General features: G+C 35.1%; 1 protein-coding gene and 1 non-coding gene across 2 annotated transcripts; both read right to left on the reverse strand.

Moving 5' to 3' along the window:
- Positions 1 to 1,533: 1,533 nt before the first annotated feature.
- LOC141620843 (small nucleolar RNA R71) lies at positions 1,534 to 1,640 on the reverse strand. Its single transcript, XR_012532050.1, has one exon. It is a non-coding gene; the product is annotated as a small nucleolar RNA R71 (small nucleolar RNA).
- A 16,343-nt stretch (positions 1,641 to 17,983) lies between these two features.
- LOC141647587 (uncharacterized) lies at positions 17,984 to 19,222 on the reverse strand. The gene has a single exon (XM_074455838.1). It carries the CDS (start codon positions 19,220 to 19,222, stop codon positions 17,984 to 17,986), a length of 1,239 nt encoding a protein of 412 aa, XP_074311939.1.
- Between the last annotated feature and the right edge of the window lie 1,853 nt (positions 19,223 to 21,075).

The following is a 21,075-nucleotide window of genomic DNA, read 5'->3' on the forward strand; positions in this document are numbered from 1 at the left end:
CCCCAAAGCCGAATTGCCGTCTTATGTCAATTGTTTATTTCTCCGTATTAATCATGAATTCTGTACTTTATTTAGCAAATTTTATTGTTGCCTTTAATTTCAGTATGAGTAGCTAAATTGCTTGTGCTAGGATGTAGGGGAACTATAGATTAGGCGGCGTAGAATTAACATGGACTGAAATCGCGTGTCAGTCGATCGACCACCATACCTGGTCGATCGACTGGCCACGTGAGGTTTTACCTTCGTTTTAATTGTTTTAATTCTTTATTCGACGAATCGAGTGCACACGACTAGTTGAATGTTTAAGATTTGACTGACCCATTAGATCGAGAGATAGGGGCAGTTGTTAGATCACCTTTTAAAATGACTAAACTATGCTGATATAGAAAGATAGGTAAAGTTTAGATTTTTAGTCACTTCTAAGGACGAGAGTCAGTATTAGTGATATTAGGGACTTATAGCGAGATCGAAAGATGCTATCTGTTAAGAGTGGACCGAGAGGACCTCTTGTTTTCCCGCCTCATGTGTTTGATTTAGACCTGCTTAGTACGCTGTCGCCGAAACTATAGTGAACCGACCATCCTAGTACCCCCTTCTTTTATCTATTTTATCCGTTTATTTAGTTTATTGTCTTTCATTCCTATTAGCTATAGACCAAATCAAATCAACCCCCACACTTGTTACCTTAGACTAAATATCAGATAACTATTGATTACATTCGCCTCCCTGTGGTTCGACCCGACTGCCACTGTCATTAGTAGTAGTTGGAATTATAAATTTATTTTTGGTACTCAGAACGACGGGTATCAAATTTTAGCGCCGTTGCCGGGGAGGCAATTGTTCTAATTTTTAGTTGTTTTTTTTATTTAGTCTTTCTTAGTTTAAGGGACATCCGTTCCTTAAACTTTTCTTATATTCTTTTTGTAGTTTCTTCTTATGCGCAGGTCACAGGGTGGTGAACTAGTACCGTTCAATCCTGAGATTGAGAAATCCTTGCGTGAGTTGAGACGATCATCAAGGGTATTGCCGACAGAGGAAGAGCTGAGTACTCTGTCTAGTTACTACGAGAACGAGCTGTTCGAAGAGGATCCACCTACATCTCCTGCTTCTACTTCTTCAGCTGAGACAGTCACATCTCCGGAAATTCCAGCCATGGCTGAAGAAGCAACTATAGCAAGTCATTCTGAGCCGACGGCTATAAATCTATACAAGGGGTTCGAATTACCTGGAGCCGATAGAAAATTCGAACCGAAGCCTTCCTATATCAACTTAGTTGAGAGGAACCAGTTCGGGGGTGCTGCAAATGAAGATGCAGCCAAGCATATGGAGATATTTATCGATTATTGTTGCTCTATACCCCCACCGACCGGTGTGACCCAGGACCAGATAAAGGAGACCATGTTTATTTTCTCCCTTCGTGATGCTGCAAGGGAATGGTATAGAGACCTGGATCGAGCTGCTCATGGGATCACCGATTGGAGTTCATTGGCCTTGGCATTCTACAAGAAATATTTCTCTGCCTCGAAAACGAATGCCATTAGAGCTCAGATCACGAGCTTTAAACAGGGACCTGATGAGAACTTTCATGAAGCATGGGTCCGTTTCAAGAAGCTGGTGCGAACCATTCCGCACCATGGGTTCGAAAAATGGAGTCTTTGCAATCAGTTCTATAACGGGCTGTATGACGATCAGAGGGCTATTTTGGATCTTTGCGACCAATGGCCGATTTCTTTGAGAATATGGGAGAGACTAAGGGGTGGAAGATCATTGATGACTTAGCCACCCATAAAGCTGAATATGGGAATTCGAGAGGCAATCAGAGGAGGAGTGCTGAATCCCCTTCTGTAGCTGCATTAGAGGCTCTCACGGCGAGGTTTGACAAATACAAGTTGGGAGGAGCTTCAAAAGGAGGGATGTATCATGTGAATGCTGTTTTAGACGGTCCTTTCGTCTGTAGAAGATGTGGAGCTGAGGGACATGTTTCAGAAAATTGTCCTAGTCCCTTCGAGTCTTGTGTTGCCTTTCAACATTACAGGCAGACAAACACGTACTATGAGCCGAATGTCCATCCCAAATTGAGGTGGAGTAGCCAGAATGTCCTGAATCCGACTCAACCTCCACAGCAGTAGCAGCAGCAGACTTATGTGCCTCCTCATAAGCAACAACAGTTTCAAAAGCCTCCCTATGTGCCACAGCAACAACAATCCCAAAATTCTGTGTTTGCTGAGTTGAAGAATATGTTGCAAAAGGAGTCCCAAGCTAGAGAGGCCGGGATGAAACTGCTAGAGAGCCAAATTACTCAATTGGCTAGCAAGAATACCACTCGAGCTCCAGGACACTTACCGACTCAAACTGACAAAAAGGAGACCCTTAGTGCCATCACTTTAAGGAGCGGGTCTACCCTGGGAGGGCCTGCTATGATTGAGGATGCCCCTGAAAAAGATAAGCCGGAACCGAGTCAAAACAAAGCTGGAACGAACAAAGGAAAGAAAAAGGCGTCTACCAGGTATATCAGTCAATCGACTGACATACCCGGTCGATCGACTGAAGCGCACAAAGAAACAGCTTCTGGAACTGTAGAACTCAGTCGATCGACTGAGCAACATGGTCGATCGACTGAGGACGCTGCTGATAGTGAGCCTTTTCGTCCTCCAATGCCCGACAACTTGAGGGATCATTTGTTTCGGGGTACGACAGTCCCGAAAATATTAGGGCAAGACCCGAGTGCTGATGGGTCAGTCCCGGTTCCGAAGTTCGACCCAATGTCGGTCAATGGCTCACATTTGAGACGGTCTGAAGAGGGCTCACGCTTCAACAAGGAGAAGGTGGTGGACTTTCAGCCTAAGTCCACGGATGCCGGCATGCGAAATTTAGAGGAGAGGGCTAAGTTACTTCTTACAGCCCCATATCCAGAAAGATTAGTGCCGACGAAGAAACAGGTATCTTTCAATAAATTTGAAAAAGTTATTCGTAGCTTGAATGTACAAGTTCCTTTCCTCGAGTTAGTAAACCAAGTGCCTGCTTATACTAAATTCATGAAACAACTTTTATCTAAAAAGCGGTCACTTGAAACTGTGCATACTGTCGCACTTACTAAAGAGTCATGTTCTTATCTAACCCACACTGCACCCCATAAGCTAGAAGACCCAGGTAGCTTCTCCGTTCCTTGTAGCATTGGTACCTTTTCTATTGAGAAGGCATTATGTGACTTAGGAGCCAGTATAAGTGTAATGCCCTTGAGTCTTGCTAGAAAGCTCAAATTAACTAGGTTCGCAGTGACCGACATGACAGTACAGATGGCTGACCGATCTGCGGTCCAGCCTATAGGAGTCTTAGAAGACATTCCCGTGCAAATAGGAAAGTTCTTCTTCCCTGTAGACTTCGTTATACTTGATATGCCTGAGGATGCCCATATTCCTATCATACTAGGTAGACCATTTCTGCACACTGCTTTTTGTGCGATCATAGATGTAGGCTCAGGAACCTTGACCTTCAAAGTAGGGAAGCATTCCATTGTTTTTGCCCAACCTGCTAAGAAGAAAGACCCCATGTGGCCTGTGACTTGCAATACGGTTTCTGAAAAGAAATCCTACTTTGTGCTTCCTGATATGCATGTCTCTATTCCTATTCCTGTCGTAACCCCTCCGCCCCAGATTGGGAGCAAATTGGAGGAAGATTTGTCTATTTCTGATATTGCAGGAGCTGGTTTGGGGAAGAAAGAGACGCATGTTGCTCCAGCTGTGAAGGAGCCAATCATTTCACGAGGCGGTCTTGGTTACCTTAGCTATGGCACTGATGAGGAAGTTGATGACGAGCCGGTCAAAGCAACGGAGTCTGATCTGGATTCCGACGAGTCCGAAGAGGTGATTGCTTGGGATGACGTCCGACATGTTGACCCGTTGAGTCTTGCGGCGATGGAAGTGAGAGTGCAAAACGAGAAGATGAGCACTATTGAGGCTACTTCTTGTAGCCAGAAGCCAGTCAAGTGGGCCATTCCGTGGCCGTTCTTGATCAACTATTAGTTGATTGAGACTTATTTAAAACATTTACATTTTATTTGCTTTCGTTGAAACTTTTTATTTATTGTTTTTTGTGCGCGAAACTTCGCCGTTTACGTTTGCTTAGGATTTTAAACTCTTTAGATGGTTACTTTGGGTTTTGCGCAATTTTTTTGGGCGCGTATTATTGTGCAATTGCAGGTTTTTAGACCTCATTAGCTCAAGTAATTGAGCAAATACGAAGAAATCAGAAGTTACAAAGAAGATTTTTTGATCGATCGATCGGGCTATGTGGTCGATCGACTGGTCTGCAGTTTCCAGGAGCTACTGTTCCTTTCACCTTGGTCGATCGACTGAGTGATGTGGTCGATCGACCGCCCTGCACTGCTGTACTTATTCACGACCTCTCCCCTGCTGTGTTTGGTCGATTTGCGGAATCGAGGGAGTTTTCTACTCCACCATTATTTTCCATCATTATTTATTTCTTCTATTTTTCTCAATTATGCACAAAATATCGCTTCTTTATTGCTTTCTCGATTTTATGCGTGGTATTTGTTTGTCTTTCAGGTACTTATTGGTAGCACTGCTGGCTACTTAAACCTCCTAGCTTACGCTGGTTTGGGGAGGTTTCCTTTGCTGCGCTTCAAGTCTTGTGAGTTCCCGATTTCCACTTCATGTCGTTTTCATTTTACGCAAATTCCCGTTTCTCTTTTCTTTCATTACATGATTTTGTACAATGGGGACATTGTGTGATTTGGTTTGGGAAAGGGTTTTGCATTGCATTCACATATTTTATTGCATTTCTGTTTCACGTTTATTGCACTTCAGTTTGCATTTGTTATTTCATTTCTCTTATATATACAGAAAATCCAAAAAAATTTGAAAAAATTTCAAAAATTCAAACAAAAATGCACGTTTATTTTAGCATATAGGTTGAGTCGGAACGGTAGTATTTCCATGATGACATTGCATTTGCATTTGTTTACGCCTAAGCCTTGCAAATTAACATGTTATTAGTAGAATCATATGCATAATCTACGAGTTTTCGTTAAATTATTTGCTGAGCTTGAGACTTGACTTAGATTTTTGGCAAACTACATCATATTTCTGAGTTTTAGAGCTTATAACTGGTGTCATTCATGACCAGTTTATCTAGGATTGTGAGTAGTACTCCTTATGAGACATGTTACATAAATTTGCATAAATATGAACTTAATCTTCTTAATACCTGTATGCATTCGGTTTGTGGTTTGTTGACACATGTGGTAGAGGTTTCCCTTTATTCGTTTTGCCCATAAGCTTCACACTGCCAAAAATAGCCTTTTGTCCCGTTTACTACATCCTACATTTAGCCTGCCCTTGTCAAGCTAGTAGTTTACGTTTTTGGGATTGTTACTTCGTTTTTGGTGGTATTGGCTCGATCGAGATGTTGTTGGGAAAATGAAAAGAACGAAAGAAAGAAATAGAAAAGAAAAAAAAAAGATATAAAAAAATGATTCGAAAAAGAAAAAAAAAAAGAAAAGAGTTATGTACTGTTCATTACGGTCGATCGACTGCCAATTCTGGTCGATCGACTGGGGTCCGAAAAAGAAAATCAATTCGCATAATTCAAAATCCTTATCTTATGGCGATTTTTGCTCCCATGTTGCATTAGTATCTTATGGGGAGTTGGTTGATTACTGTTATACAGGAGGTTGTGAGTTTTGTGCTTGCTATAGCACCGTATCGATTGAATTTTGAGCAAGAAGAAGGATGTTGCCACATGGTTCCGTTTTGGTACTAGCTTGATCACCTGTACCTCCACTTTCCCATAAATGTATTGCCTCTTCTTACCCATACCTCACATATCCCATATATACCTCGGCATGTGTCATGGTCATTTGTTGGTTGGAATGCATATGTACGGTCATAGAGATTACTTTCATATTATACTGCAGGCATGTTCTTATAGGTCGTAGTTAGGTGAGAGTCTCTACAAAATGAATTCTTTTTATCCTCTTATATATTCACCTGTGCTTATGTGTGATATGAGCGACCCGTGAGAGTCCAATTTGATAAGTCTCTATGGTTGACAGTTCAGCAGTTCTTAACGACCTTATAATTCGTTTGCATGATTCATACGCTAAATTGATTGTTGGTTGTTGCATTAAAATGGTTTAGGCTTTACAGTTTGCAATTCGCTCTGAGATTGAACCCGTTCCATTAGGTCATTAGATCGAGTCTAGTTCTTGCTTGGGGACAAGCAAGGGTTTGGTTTGGGGAAGTTTGATGCGTGTCATTTATATGATGTTTTATGCCTCATTTTACACGCATTTTAGAGCTCATTTTAGTAGTTTATGCTACTATTCTCCCTATTTCCGTCTACTTTCGTGTTTTTGTACATTATTGCAGAAATGTGAAGAATTCAGCGGAAATCAAGCTAAATCCGTCCCCGAGTATCTTGCATAGCATTTGACGTGAAGTACTTACTCAAGGAACGAGCTTGGTGCGCATTCCAAGGCCCAAAAGACAAATCCACGAGAAGTTAAAAGCGGATTACCAGCTAAAGCAGTCGATCGACTGGCCCCCTTAGTCGATCGACCAACCCACGACTACGAAGCTATCAGACATCAAGAGCAAGCGATCGATCGACCGGTCCCAGCAGTCGATCGACCAAGACGCTAATCAGACGTAAATAAGAAGATCGAGGAAAGGCAAGCCCATTGTGTTTAGGTTTTGATAATAAGTGTTACGTATATTTTCTATATAACGTAACCTAGAACATTCAGAAAATTATCAAGTTTTACATTGAGTTTCATCAGTTTTTAGAATATTAATTAGGGTTCAAGGATTATTTCGGTATTAAATACAATTCACTTTGGCATTCGACTTTGTTCTTTTCCTTCGCAATTCACACGGTATTCTCTGGTTTTATTCAGTTATTTTGCATTCATTCGTAGTTGTAGAATTGCTAGATCAGTTTCCCCAAAGCCGAATTGCCGTCTTATGTTAATTGTTTATTTCTCCGTATTAATCATGAATTCTGTAGTTTATTTAGCAAATTTTATTGTTGCCTTTAATTTCAGTATGAATAGCTAAATTGCTTGTGCTAGGATGTAGGGGAACTATAGATTAGGCGGCGTAGAATTAACATGGACTGAAATCGCGTGTCAGTCGATCGACCGCCATACCTGGTCGATCGACTGGCCACGTGAGGTTTTACCTTCGTTTTAATTGTTTTAATTCTTTATTCGACGAATCGAGTGCACACGACTAGTTGAATGTTTAAGATTTGACTGACCCATTAGATCGAGAGATAGGGGCAGTTGTTAGATCACCAATTAAAATGACTAAACTATGCTGAGATCGAAAGATAGGTAAAGTTTAGATTTTTAGTCACTTCTCAGGACGAGAGTCAGTATTAGTGATATTAGGGACTTATAGCGAGATCGAAAGATGCTATATGTTAAGAGTGGACCGAGAGGACCTCTTGTTTTCCCGCCTCATGTGTTCGATTTAGACCTGCTTAGTACGCTGCCGCCGAAACTATAGTGAACCGACCATCCTAGTACCCCCTTCTTTTATCTGTTCTATCCGTTTATTTAGTTTATTATCTTTCATTGCTATTAGCTATAGACCAAATTAAATCAACCCCCACACTTGTTACCTTAGACTAAATATCAGACAACTATTGATTACATTCGCCTCCATGTGGTTCGACCCGACTGCCACTGTCATTAGTAGTAGTTGGAATTATAAATTTATTTTTGGTACTCACAACGACGGGTATCAGCTTGTTCCTTGCATAATTTGTATGTTAAACTAGCCCCGACATTCAATCTCGAATTTTGGATAATCAATTTCTTATGATATTTGTTCAGTTGATTTATATTAAGAGCAAGTTTCTCAAATTCTCTATTTTTGACAGGCGTCACTGGGTGATTGTGACCCTCACGGAATTGTTCAATCTTGTACATCTTTTCATGGAACATGAATTTTATCATTGCTTCACATCCCCACCTTTTAATTTTAGTTATTCTTGTACCACTTTGCTTATTGGAACTCTCAGCTTCACCTGCACCTGCAACTCCACCCTTTTTCGTACTGGTTTTAGCAGTTTTTGTTTTTTCTATTTGCACTTATTGCACCAGCTTTTGTTTTGTCAGCAGTTTCAACAGTTGTTGTTTTTGCATCAGCTTTGGGAGGACGATTTTTCCTGTTATTAAAACCTTGACGATGACAAACCATGCATTTTGTTCGAATAATACCATCTTTAAACCTCTTAGTTGAAGACTTCCTTGCTTCAAACCCACAAGCAATAGCATAAATTTTATAGAACAACATTGCTGACTCTAAGTCCACAAATGTTTTGCCAAGCACGGGTGTAAACTTCTCTTCAATCCTACTTATCCATTGCTCAGTGTCACCCGGTGTGTAAGTTACCAAAGTAGTAGGTGTGGAAATAGTTGGCATTGTAGGGGTTGTTAAGACAGCAGTAGAACCCTCACCATCCTGACGAGAACCAACATTAGAGCAAGGAACCTCACCACAACCGACACGAGGCGTCACACTACACTGTGAGTTGTTGTTGACATTTGAATCAATACCTAAGAAGATAAAAGGTTCACAAAGTCACATCTCACATTCATAAAACAAGGTTTAAGATTCACTAAATAAGGTATGTGATTCACAAATAAAGTCTGAAGATATTATATGAGCAAGGAAGAGAGCAGAATAGGTCATTCCTCTAAAGGGTTCACAAAAAGAGCTCTAGGATTCACAAATACAAGGACTGAGATTCACAAGTTCACTTTTTGGTTCAGATTGCATCAGTAACGTTTAACAACAGAGATTCACAAAATAAGGCCCAAGATTCACTAAATAAAGGCTGAGATTCACCAAATAAAGTCCGAGATTCACTAAATAAAGTATCAGATTATTAGTTCAAATAATTTAAAAAAATTTTGGTGAAGATTTTTAAGTTTTATTTAATTATCACACTATCATCATTTGCTAAGATTCACTAAGTAAGGTCTGAGATTCACAAAATAAGGTCTAAGATTCACAAAATAAGTAAAAGAGCAGCAAAGGTGATTCTAACAACTTATGATGACCAAGTTTCATAAAACAAGCTCTAAGATTCACTAAACTAGGTCTGAGATTCAGAAAATAAGGTCTGAGATTCACCAAACAGCAAAATCCACTCAATTCATAAACTCTTTACAGTAACAATTCAACCAACTCTTACAGTCACTCAATTAGGTCGTAAGATTCACAAATTCAACTCAATTCATAAACTAAACCTTGCAAAAAAAATGAAATACCTGATTTTATAAAAATTACATAAAAAATGATATACCTGATTCAATAACACTGTTATCATCAGTCATTGTGATATCTACAATCTCCATAGCAATTAGAGCTGCAAAATCGTCAAAAACAATTTAGTAAGTAGTACGAAATCGCGAGAAAAAGGAAATCGCTCAAAATATTGGTCAAATTCGAACGTTCTATTTACAAAATTGTTCAATTTGATCAAATTCGAACCTGATATCATGAATTTATGAGTGAATTGACATAATTGTATGAATTTATCAATTTTCATCAAAATTATGAAATTACCTGGAAATTAATCGATTTTTCTTCTGAAATTACTTGAATCAACGTTGTTGAATGTTGTTTTGATGAAATCCACGAACAATCGATAAACAAATTGATGAGCTTTGCTGAAGAATTTCCGTTGAACGTACGAGAGGTTGCTTGTTGAAGAATTTTCAGGAAAATAATTTTGTTTGTATATTTTAGAGAGAGAGTGTGTAATTGGGCTATTGTATGATTTAATATTTTAGTGAGAGAAAGTATTTTGGGCTAAATGAAAAGATTTGGAATGACCCCTTAATTTTCAGGCCAATACAAAGTTAGTCCATAAATGAAGGATTAATGAAGGAATTTGGTGAGTCCGGCCGCCTCGCCATAATTAACGGCCTCACCGGATTCGGCCTCTAAATATATATATATATACATATATATATATGTATATATATATACATATATATATATATATATGTATGTATATATATATATATATATATATATATCTATATTAATAAAGGAAGCTTTTTTCGAGCGATTACAGAGAGTCCAATTTTGATGAAACACTTAAATAAAATAAATACTGTTAAATATAAATATATAAAATCCGTATAATACATTAAAGACCTCTAAAATAATTGTGTGCTTATTAAAGTGAGGAGTGTTTGTGTGTCAATGAAATTAAAGTTAATCAAGCAGAGCATATACCATATACCGATTAATGAATTTGACTACAATTAAAATCCACAATCCACTAAAACTGCCAAGTATATATTGATTGTTAATAGTGTTTGAGTTGTATTTGTGTTCTACATTGCATCACTATTAAAGAGAATTTATTTCATGCTTTGCTGTATGTGTCATATTTGTCTTTTTCTTTCACTTTTGTAGTTTCTTTTCTATGTTATTATGCATTATTCATCGTGTGATTGACTTCTTTAAATTAGTACGGAGTATCCTATAAAACATAATTGTCTGTTCTATAATACTATTTATCACAAATTTAACTTTTTGTTGTTTTCTTACGCAGGTGTTTTGCACGCTTTGGATTTGAAACGGACTCTACTAAAGTATGTTGGATTCATCATATTTACAACCCTCGGTATATGTCGTGTTATTTCAAGGTAGATTTTTGAATATATTTATACAGTAGTTATTGTGTAAGACTGTCTAGCTATACTATAATTTGTGATATTCATAGCGTTTTGTAATTGTGTTTCCATAATATCATGATTTCGAATGGTATGTAGAAGAGTAATATGTAACTCCAAGTATCTTTTTCGTTCTTTTGGTTAGATGAAGGGATGTGCATTCATCTTATTAAAGATATTGATGAAGCATAATTGAAGTCGGTATCTAAAGTATACCCTACTACGTAATTTAAAGACATGTTTTCGAAACATATATTACAAACAAGTTTGTAAACCGTTCTCTTTATTTTCATCTAAGAAACCAGTTTAGACGAAGGGTTCTCTAATCTTTTATTAATCGTGTTGAATATTTAATCAGGAAGGGCACCAAAACTATATGCACATTGGAAGACGGTTTCGTGTTCAACCCTTTTCTAAAGAGTGTCATATATATTTGCTTGAATTTGTAGTAGTTAATCAGCATTTGAGATTGATTTTTTCTTTTCTTAGCTAGCGTACAAATAAAATAGTCTTTATTATCACATTATTATTTCAAGGCTATATATATACTATGTTCATGAATAATGTGCATGTAATCTGGTTTTTTTGTAGGTACAAATTTGAAATAGGGTTCTTTCTAGGTTCCATATCACGTTCAGACTACATTTGTAAGAGTCAAAATCCTCTCTTTTCTCAAAAGAAATGAAGATGCCATTTCCTTTCCACGGGCGAGATTGTATTCTATCAACATCGAACGGTTTACGTTTTATGCATAAAAATATGAGGTTAATAGAGTATAGAGGGGATAATAATATTAAATGGGTTTTTGAGAAAAATGGAGAGAGGAAATATAGAGGATCCTAATTGCATTTATAAATACAATAACAAATTTCTGTGTTGGCACAAAATGAATTGGAACAGAGTACTCCAGAGAGACGGTCTCTCAATAGCGTTATTGAGAGACCTCTCACATAATGGCTGAGGGACCCACTAAATTTATTTATTTCCTCTTATGAATTGTGTTAGAGATGGAAGCTAAAAGTTTTCAAAAGATATTGAAGAGTTTAAATTTAGTACGTTATACGTATGTGTTACATGTATGCCAGATACGGTGTTATAGTTGTTGGCAAATACGGTGTTATAGTTGTTAGCAATACAGCGTGCATACATTTTATTACAGTTTAAAAACCTCAACTCCATACCCTACTTAAAATACAAAACTATTTTATTATGAAGTACTCCTGTTCCAATTTTTTGTTTTATTTGATTAAAATACTCCTCGCAAATAATAAAAATGGTAATAAATAATTACGACGAAAGAAGTAGAATTTACTACTCTAAGCAAAAGTATTTTATTTACCTCCCCTGCTACTCGAAATGCAAACTCTATTATATTTAGTTCTCTATCCAACACTCTATTATTTGTTTATCGAAAGTGTGATATTTGAAATTTGATTCACTCATAAGCTTGACATGTAATTACGTACGAATAACACAAAAGGACATTCAATTATATTTTCCGTTTTAGCTTATTTCCTTTTCAAGACTCATGACACAATGGATTATATATATTCTACGACTGATCCAAGAAAACTATTGTTTATATACGACAAACTATCCGATTACAATAGATTTTTAGTCTATAGGAGATTTTATAAAAAAGTGTTATAAGAACATAATATTGAAGCAGTTAGTTTGCATAATTGCATAACCCGTAATATACCAATGAATCATAGATCATTAATGATCATTATCAAGCTGTGTTAAATGAGAATTTGTGATGGACGAAAGTTTGTCACTAAGTTGTTTACCCAAAAGATATCATTCAAATATTCATTCTATAGAAACTTACACTTAGGCCCGTGCATCGCACGGGCATTAAATCTAGTATCTATCTATATTAATAAAGGAAGCTTTTTTCGAGCGATTATAGAGAGTCCAACTTTAACGAACTACCTAATACTTATATAATAGATTATATATAAATAGCTATACAATTAAGATATAATTGAAATCTGTAACTAACATTTAAAATCAAGATAGTTGAGTCTTATTGGGTCTTGGTCACTTGGCCAGAAAAAAAAAACGAGGAGAAGAGGAGTTTGAGGGGGTACCAAAATTTAACTAGGACTAGGATGGAAACACAAACTAACCTATATAAATACTCCGTAATATTGATTTGAATTATTGCCATTGATTGATTGATTTTATGTAATATTGTTGTCATTGGTTATTGTGTTAATAATTATAGATTTGAGAGCTAATCGTCTATTTTGTTTATTTGCAGGATACATAGATATGAATTGACAAAAGCCAATAATACCATTAGGTAACAAATTCAGTTTTTTTTATCCGTTTATTTAGTTTTCTTAACTTAATTACAGTAAACAAATTGTAGAAAATTGTTGTAGCAAATTATTGCTAGAAGATAACCATTATTTTTATGCATTACAATTAAGTTAATCAAGTACGGAGTACTTAACAAACTGCCCTTTTTTTGTGTAGGAAAAATCATCGTACATATTGTTAGAAGGGAAAACGTACAGTTGTATACAGCAATATGAGTGTACTATTTGCATTAACATTTGTAATAAGTTTGTTTATATAAGAAGATTTATCTGTTTTTGCTTAATTTTTAGTTTATTTTATGTAACTAAATTTGTTGGCAGATTTATTTGCAAATTATATGGTCAACTTAACTTTGATCGAGATTAATCGAGATATCGTATGGCATAGGCCGGCGCATAGCAATTTAAGATATATAGTAAATGGTTTCGACTTTTGATCTAAAGTATTTCATTCATTAGTATATATTACCATCTAGACTCCAAACAAACATTGCCATGATGACATGATTCTATATGGTAGTCATTCATAAGAAGTACTGTATTACGTAAAACTCTAATATAGGTAATATAGTTTTACATAATCTTGAGCGATATTTAAGTTTTCACTTTATGGACTACTCCATGTTAAGATAAGTAGTGTTATATGACTGAGATGAATAGATGATATAAATAGATAAGTGAAAAAAGATATCTTAAGATTTGATTATGGTTAAAACTCTATTGATAAGCATACTTTATTAATTTAAGCAGTATATAAGAAACTGAGTTGACTTATTTATAGAAACACTGAAGTACATAATTGCCTTGAATTAGCTAGATTGAAGTAGCATCCGTCCCAACATCTCAAATAATTTTGCTTAATTTGATACCGAAGTGATGAACTTTTATCTTTTAGGGCTTGCTTGGGATGTCAGTAATGATTAAGGGAGTAATAGAGCTAAAATGAACTAAAAAATGGAGGGAAGGGATGGGGGTTGGAGATAGAAATGGATAGAAATGGGGAAATATAGTGTAGTTCCCTCCATTACGGGAATAATTGTTACCCACCTCCCCCTCCAAGTAATAATTACCTCCATCTAGAGGTAATAATTCCTCCCCCACCTCCTCTTTCCACCCTCCACAACCACCACTAACCATCAATCTCCTCCCATTTCTTCTTATTTTAGCTCTCATTACTCCCTTAATAATTACTCACATCCCAAGCAAGCCCTTAGAGTTCACTGAAACAACTCCCAAGTATTCAAGCAATATAAGAATCCTAATAATGTTAATGCAACACAAATAACTTTTGTGTACATTTGAGTTGTGGATCGGAAGGAGGGGTTAATAACAACGGTTCTCCCCCTAAATACTAAACACTTTAATATTATAGATGCTTTATGATTTACTAATTAATGGTACCCCTAACTTTTTCAATCTATATATTTTTACTCTCTAACTCAAAATCGGTTCTATCAATTAAGACAATTATATACTCACATATATGTGGGTAATAAGAAAAAGAGTTAGGTCAAGTGGTAATAGCTCTTTTAGTTCAACAGTGAGATTGGAGATTCGAGTCTTACCCGCGACATAATTCGCTCATTTAAAAATAAAAAAAATAAAAGACATAATGTGGGTGTTTAGTTTAGAGTTCTTATATGTGATTTATAAATAGCATTTTTAATTTTGTGATTTTGAGAGGTTACAATTGTACTAATAATGTCATTTAATAAGAGTCATTATTCTTGGTACATAAATCTTATTAATTTTAACTATTAACTATTGTTCTTAATTTAATTTCTTGGTATTAGGTTAATTGATGCATGCCAATTTAATATGGTTTTTATGTTTGACCAAGACTTTATAAGGGCTCAAAACTCGGGTGTCCAATTTGAAAAATGGGATTATTATTATTATTACCAGCATGCTAATTAGACTTAAAGTTATCGAGTTTTGTTTAAAGAATCCGAGCTATATTATAAAGTTTCTGAACTCACCTATTTAAACATAAAATTACACATAAGCTCAATTAGATGTAGGTTGGTTGTACGGTACTATTATACCACTGAAGGTATAATGTTATTTGTGACAATATACACGGTAGAACGTTACAAATAGGCCCGTGCATCGCACGGGCATTAAATCTAGTATATATATATAACAGGAACTTTTCTAGCGAAATTAGAGAGTCCAAGGTTTTTAGTAAAATTATGCTAATAAAAAAATTCTCCTAATAAAAGTAGATTTATGAAGATTTAAAAGAAATTTAGTAAATTGTCCTAATATAAGTAGAAACAAAGGCATTAATCACTTATGTATGACTAATCGCTAGAAACGCTCTTAACTACTTACAGTGAACACTTGATGCTTTAACTATCCCTGGCCACTTATGAGTTATGAGCTTTTGCATGCTTTTATTTTTCCTCTCTCAAATACGAACTTGCATAAAAATGCAGAAGCTAAGACTCGACTAAAAGACTACTTCCCCAATTTAAATAAGTTTCATACATTTGTTTAATATATATAAGATTAATTTTTTTTTGAAATGAGGTAGTATTTGTTAGTGTAACTGCACTGTGGATCTCCATTTCTTTCTCTCCATTTACTCTCACAAACCCATTTAATAATATTTACCCCTTTGAACACTATTAACCTTTTATTTCTATGCATAAATGTACAACCGTTTGATATTGCCAGGATGCAATCTGAACTGTTAAGAGGAAATGGACTCTCCATTTCTTTTTAGGAAATGGAGAGAGTTTTAACTCGTGTAAAAGTACTCATTGCACCGCCCATAAAAATGCTATGTTATCCAGTTTAAACCACTCAACTCAATATTACATATTTCGTTGTTATTTGATCATGGCAAGAGAATTCTTTGCAAACTAAACAAACGAATTTGTGTTAACTGGTAATGTCCTAATTATTTAAGTGGATTACTTCACATAAAATCTTAGCCCGATTCTAATATTGAGTAGTATATATAGTACTATAGTCCCAATGCAAGTACACTATCATAAATAGTGCAGGTATCAATTTTTCATTTTACTCAGTATTATCCACAACAAAGTCACGCAAATGCTTCATTCCTTAACTGTTGTCGGTTTTATATAAGGGATACTCGCCGTGCTTGCATAAATTGCTATTTATGCCTTTTAGGATAATTAAGATGCTATTTATAGTTTACCCTAGAAAATTAATAAAATTCTAAGTTGTATTAAGATAGTTGAAGTTTTAGAATAATGATCGACATTCTTGAACGATGATCCGAGCATTAAAGTACTAATGAGCCATGATATTACTTCCCCCACGAATATGTGTATTGGATGGCTTGATCATCGTATTCCGAAATTGTAATTCTCCTCAGAGTTATATATATTGGATAACAATTTACACAAGAGTTAGACTTTAGTCGATTTTATTATATTGTGATATACTCCCTTCATCCCGATTATTTATTATAAACTTCCTAACCTTATACTAAAATGAAGTATTTAACAAATCTAAAGAATACCATGAATAAGTTGTTATACCTCTTATAAGCCCCTTTATTTACTTTTAAAAAAGGTCTTAGACAACTATTGAAATCAAAGAAAGGCTGTTTCTTTTTCCCTAACCAATAAGAATAAGAGGTGTTCAAAAACAAGTTGTCTCTAAGCGGATGTCTACATTATACTTCTATTATTTTAAAAGAGAAGCTTTAGTGTGCCATAGGTATGGCAAGAGAAGCTTACATCCTTATTCCTCACCCATCCACAACCGAGAAAGTAGTAATTAAACCTCATTACTTTGTCAAATTGTGAGATTAATGAAAGCGTTAGTGTGCCCATATGTCCAGAATATTGTATAACCGATTAATTTTATGTGGCTACAATATTCTGCTAGGAGCCGCTTGTAGTCTGAGTCCTAAATGAGTTAGGATTCGGGTAGTATTAATCGGTCCTACAGGGTCACACACTAGATGAGTTTTGGGCAATTATAATTAATATAGATTAATTATTATAAAGGTAATAAGAATAATAAAAGATTATTCTATTAGACTTTCCATATCCTAGATAGTGTAGAATTCTCCTTGAACTCGCTATATATAGAGATATAAGGAGAGATGTTTTATGATCAGTTTTTCAAAAAGACAAAAATCTCAAGGGAGAAAGAGGGAAGAAAATTGCCCTTAAATTTGTACTAGCATACATGCTCATATTGTGTGGATACCGGTAGAGGCGCAACACTTGGTGCGTTATTGTGAGACGGTCTCATAGATTATACTATTATTCAAGCAACTGCAATTTGGGTTTATATACTTCTTATTATTAGCATCTTATTGGAGTTCTTCCGCATCCAAGTAAGTTTACTAATCACCCTTTTGTTTAATCTTAATACTTAACATGCATGAAGTCTTGGGAATTCTGTAATTCAAATCTGTTGAAAATCGTTACAGAACCCTTCAGTGGTATCAGAGCGAACATGTATTGTTAATACTAAGTTTATCCACATACTCATCTTCAGACTTCAGACTGTGTCACCTCAGCTTTCCACTAACTTTTCATTCTTCAGACGTAGACTTAGACACTCTCAGACTCACTTAAAAAATACACTTTATCCTCATACTCATTTCAGACTTTGCCACCTCAACTTTCCACTCAACTTATTTTACTTTTATATTTCATTACATCATTATCTTCACTTATTTTATGATGACATATTTTTCACTTAAATAAATCAAATATTAAATAAACCTTTTGACATATTTTTTTTTACTACCGATATATAAATAAAAGAAATTATATTACAAACTAAATTCCAAGATACGAAAGAAAATTACATAAACACATAATAAAAAATTGAACAAAATAAATAGAAATACGAGATAAAATGATTAAATATCCCCTGAACGATGCCATATGTGTTCAACCAAGTCAGCTTGAAGTTGATGATGATGGGCTCGATTACGAATTCAATGATGATTTTCAAAGTACTGTTCACGATGAGAGTAATAACTGGGAAGAATACCATTTATAATTTCAGGCTCCTTTTCCTGATTTTGAGCGACGTCATACTGAAAATCACTGGAAAGATCATTTTCATCTCTCTCATCTTCGATTATCATATTGTGTAATATAATACATGTTTTAATTATATCTCCAACTTCGCTTCTATTCCAGAAACGTGATGGGTTAGCAACAATTGCGAACCTTTTTTTTAACACCCCAAAAGCTCTTTCAACATCTTTTCTCGCACTTTCTTGATGTTTTGCAAATAACTGTCTTTTCTCGGATAACATGTGCGCTCGTGGGATTGTTTTTACAAATACAGGCCACTCTGGATAGATACCATCACCAAGATAGTATCTCATATTGTATTGTGACCCATTTACTGTAAATTGGACATTTGGACCTCGACCCTCGAGAAATTCATCAAAAATCGGAGAACGGTCTAATACATTTATATCATTGTTTGAACTTGCAATTCCAAAATACGCATGCCAAATCCATAAATCATACGAGGCGACAACTTCAAGAATCCTAGTCGGCTTACCTTGGTGCACCGAAGTGAACATGCCCTGCCAAGCTGTTGGGCATTTTTCCCATCGCCAATGCATGCAGTCAATACTACCAAGCATACCGGGAAAGTGATTTTCTCCAACCTGAAGTAATCGTTCGATGTCATCTCTTGTAGGTTTTCTCAAATATTGACCTCCAAATACATCAATTACGCAATCATTAAATTTTTTCAAACATTGGATAGCAGTATTTCCTGCTATACGTACATAGTCATCCACAGCATCACCTGTTATCCCATAAGCAATCATATGAATGGCAGCCGTCCATTTTTGAATTGAAGATATTTTATTTCTCCCAATGCCATCAACATCGTTTTCAAAATAAGAGTCATGATTTTCAAGAGCATTTACGATACGAAGAAATAACTCCTTACGCATCATAAACCTCCTACGAAATTGATTATTTGTATAAATAGGATCATTTGAGAAATAATCATTCCATATACGAGCATGACCTTCTTCACACCCTCTTTCTATATAACACCTTTTCTTTCTACTTTTATTGTTAGAGGATGATGTTGCTTCCTCTATATCACTCATTATATTTGATACTATATTCATAGTGTCATTAGGTTCCACATATGAATTTAACGTCTCATTATAGATGTCGTCAAAGGAAAGATTATCCGACATATATAATTTTGATTTAATTGATTTAAGTTTGATAAATTTATGAGAGAAAGGGAGAAAATGGGATGAGAAATTTGAAACATCTGTTTCAGAATTTAAAGGAGTTTGATTGAATTACTTTTTGCAAAATAATTGAAATGTTTTGTCATTTTGTACAATAATGCAATAGAAATGTTGATATGACAAGACATGATAATTGAGAGTAGCACATGTATACTGCAAAAAATAAGAAAAGCATATTTAACATAATTAGACATTACATAATGATATAATAAACTCAAGCAACATAATAATACAATACATAATTAATAATAACTTAACTCTAAAAGTTATTCTATGAAATCATCAATATTAATTCCGCGTTTTGCAGCAATTTCCTCCAATTTCTTTTGATGAAGTTTCCTTTGAAGGAGTGTCATTCTACTAACATCAGCACATATGAGTCTTTCTTCTATCTCTTGTTCTTTTATATCTACCAAACGACTTGCGGACATTGCTCTTGTTTCCTTTATATTTTTTGCCATTGACATAGTCTCACTATAATCATTTTCGCTCATTTTCTCTTTCCCCATTTCTAGCTTGTGCTTTCTTTGTTGCATCCCTCCTTGTAGGACGTATCTCACTACGCTCTTTTATGACACTAACATCTCCATCGGAAGATGTATACTCCCCGCTTACAGATGTCTTGTTTCTCTTAGATGAGTGACCACTTATATCCTTATTTTTCCTATTTTCCTCACTCCATTTTTCTGCCTTGCCCACCAAATCCCATACATGCATGAAATTGAATGTATTTCCATACATTTCCTCATACAATGACTTGGCTTCTGTGAGCTTCATGGACTCATTAAATCCACTCCTATCAGCATATTTAGCATAACAACCTTTAAATTTACCAAACGCTTGATTAATTGGGTGCCAATGTTGCTTACATTGGTTTCCCCCTCTCTCTGCTTGTTCAACCCTTTTATTTTCATTATAAAAAGTTAATATTCTGTTCCAATAATTGACTTTTTTTTTGCGCATTACCAACAATTTTATCCTTACTAATATTTAAAAAAGAAACAGCAAGGAGACACTCATCTTTTATCGTCCAAGATACCGCTCTTCTACGTGTGGTAGTACGTTGATTTGTCGTTGGAGCAACAGGGTCACTAATATTAATATTTTCTAACCCATGAAAGGTTAAATTTTCATGAATGGTGTCCGAGTTTGACCCAACACTAATTGGAGTTATAGGAGTTTCATTCGTAACTGGTTGAGAAAATTGGGAACTTTGCATTTGCAAAGTCCTCGTAAAAGATGTGTTCATAGAAGATCTATTTGGATGTTGAGTATTTGGGAAATTTTGAGGAGTACCTTGATTTTGGGTTTGTTGGGATAACAAATATTTAAAACGAGGATCATTATACATATGCATAAAGGAATTCATATCAATATTCTGATTTGGATCCATAAGTAACAAATAATTATAAAATGATTTATAATGTGTTTTTTGTAGTTGAGAATTATAATATAAGTTTAAGTTGAGAAATATATGTGACTAGCATACAAGATAACAAGCTATTTATAAACCTTTTTTACAAGCCTAATTGTTTTTTTTTTTACACAGATTTTTTTTAATAAATATAATTTTATAATTAGATTTTCCTACATTTCAATTGGTCAAGTAGATTTTTATCTTATCTATATTGAGAAAAACAATACATAATCTACTATATATATATATATATAAAACGCAAATTCTCCCGTCTGAAATAAGACGGACATAATGTTGTCATTTTACGATAAAATGTTACCATCATTTTCAGGGTAAAAAGTGAGAATTTTAGTTATAATATTTTGTCACTAAATGG

Source organism: Silene latifolia, chromosome 1 (genome assembly GCF_048544455.1).
Source record: "Silene latifolia isolate original U9 population chromosome 1, ASM4854445v1, whole genome shotgun sequence".
Classification (NCBI taxonomy): domain Eukaryota; kingdom Viridiplantae; phylum Streptophyta; class Magnoliopsida; order Caryophyllales; family Caryophyllaceae; genus Silene; species Silene latifolia.

What these genes read in the sequence shown, in the direction of transcription:
- LOC141647587 (XM_074455838.1), bottom strand. Translation starts at nt 19,222, where the DNA reads ATGTCGGATAATCTTTCCTTTGACGACATCTATAATGAGACGTTAAAT.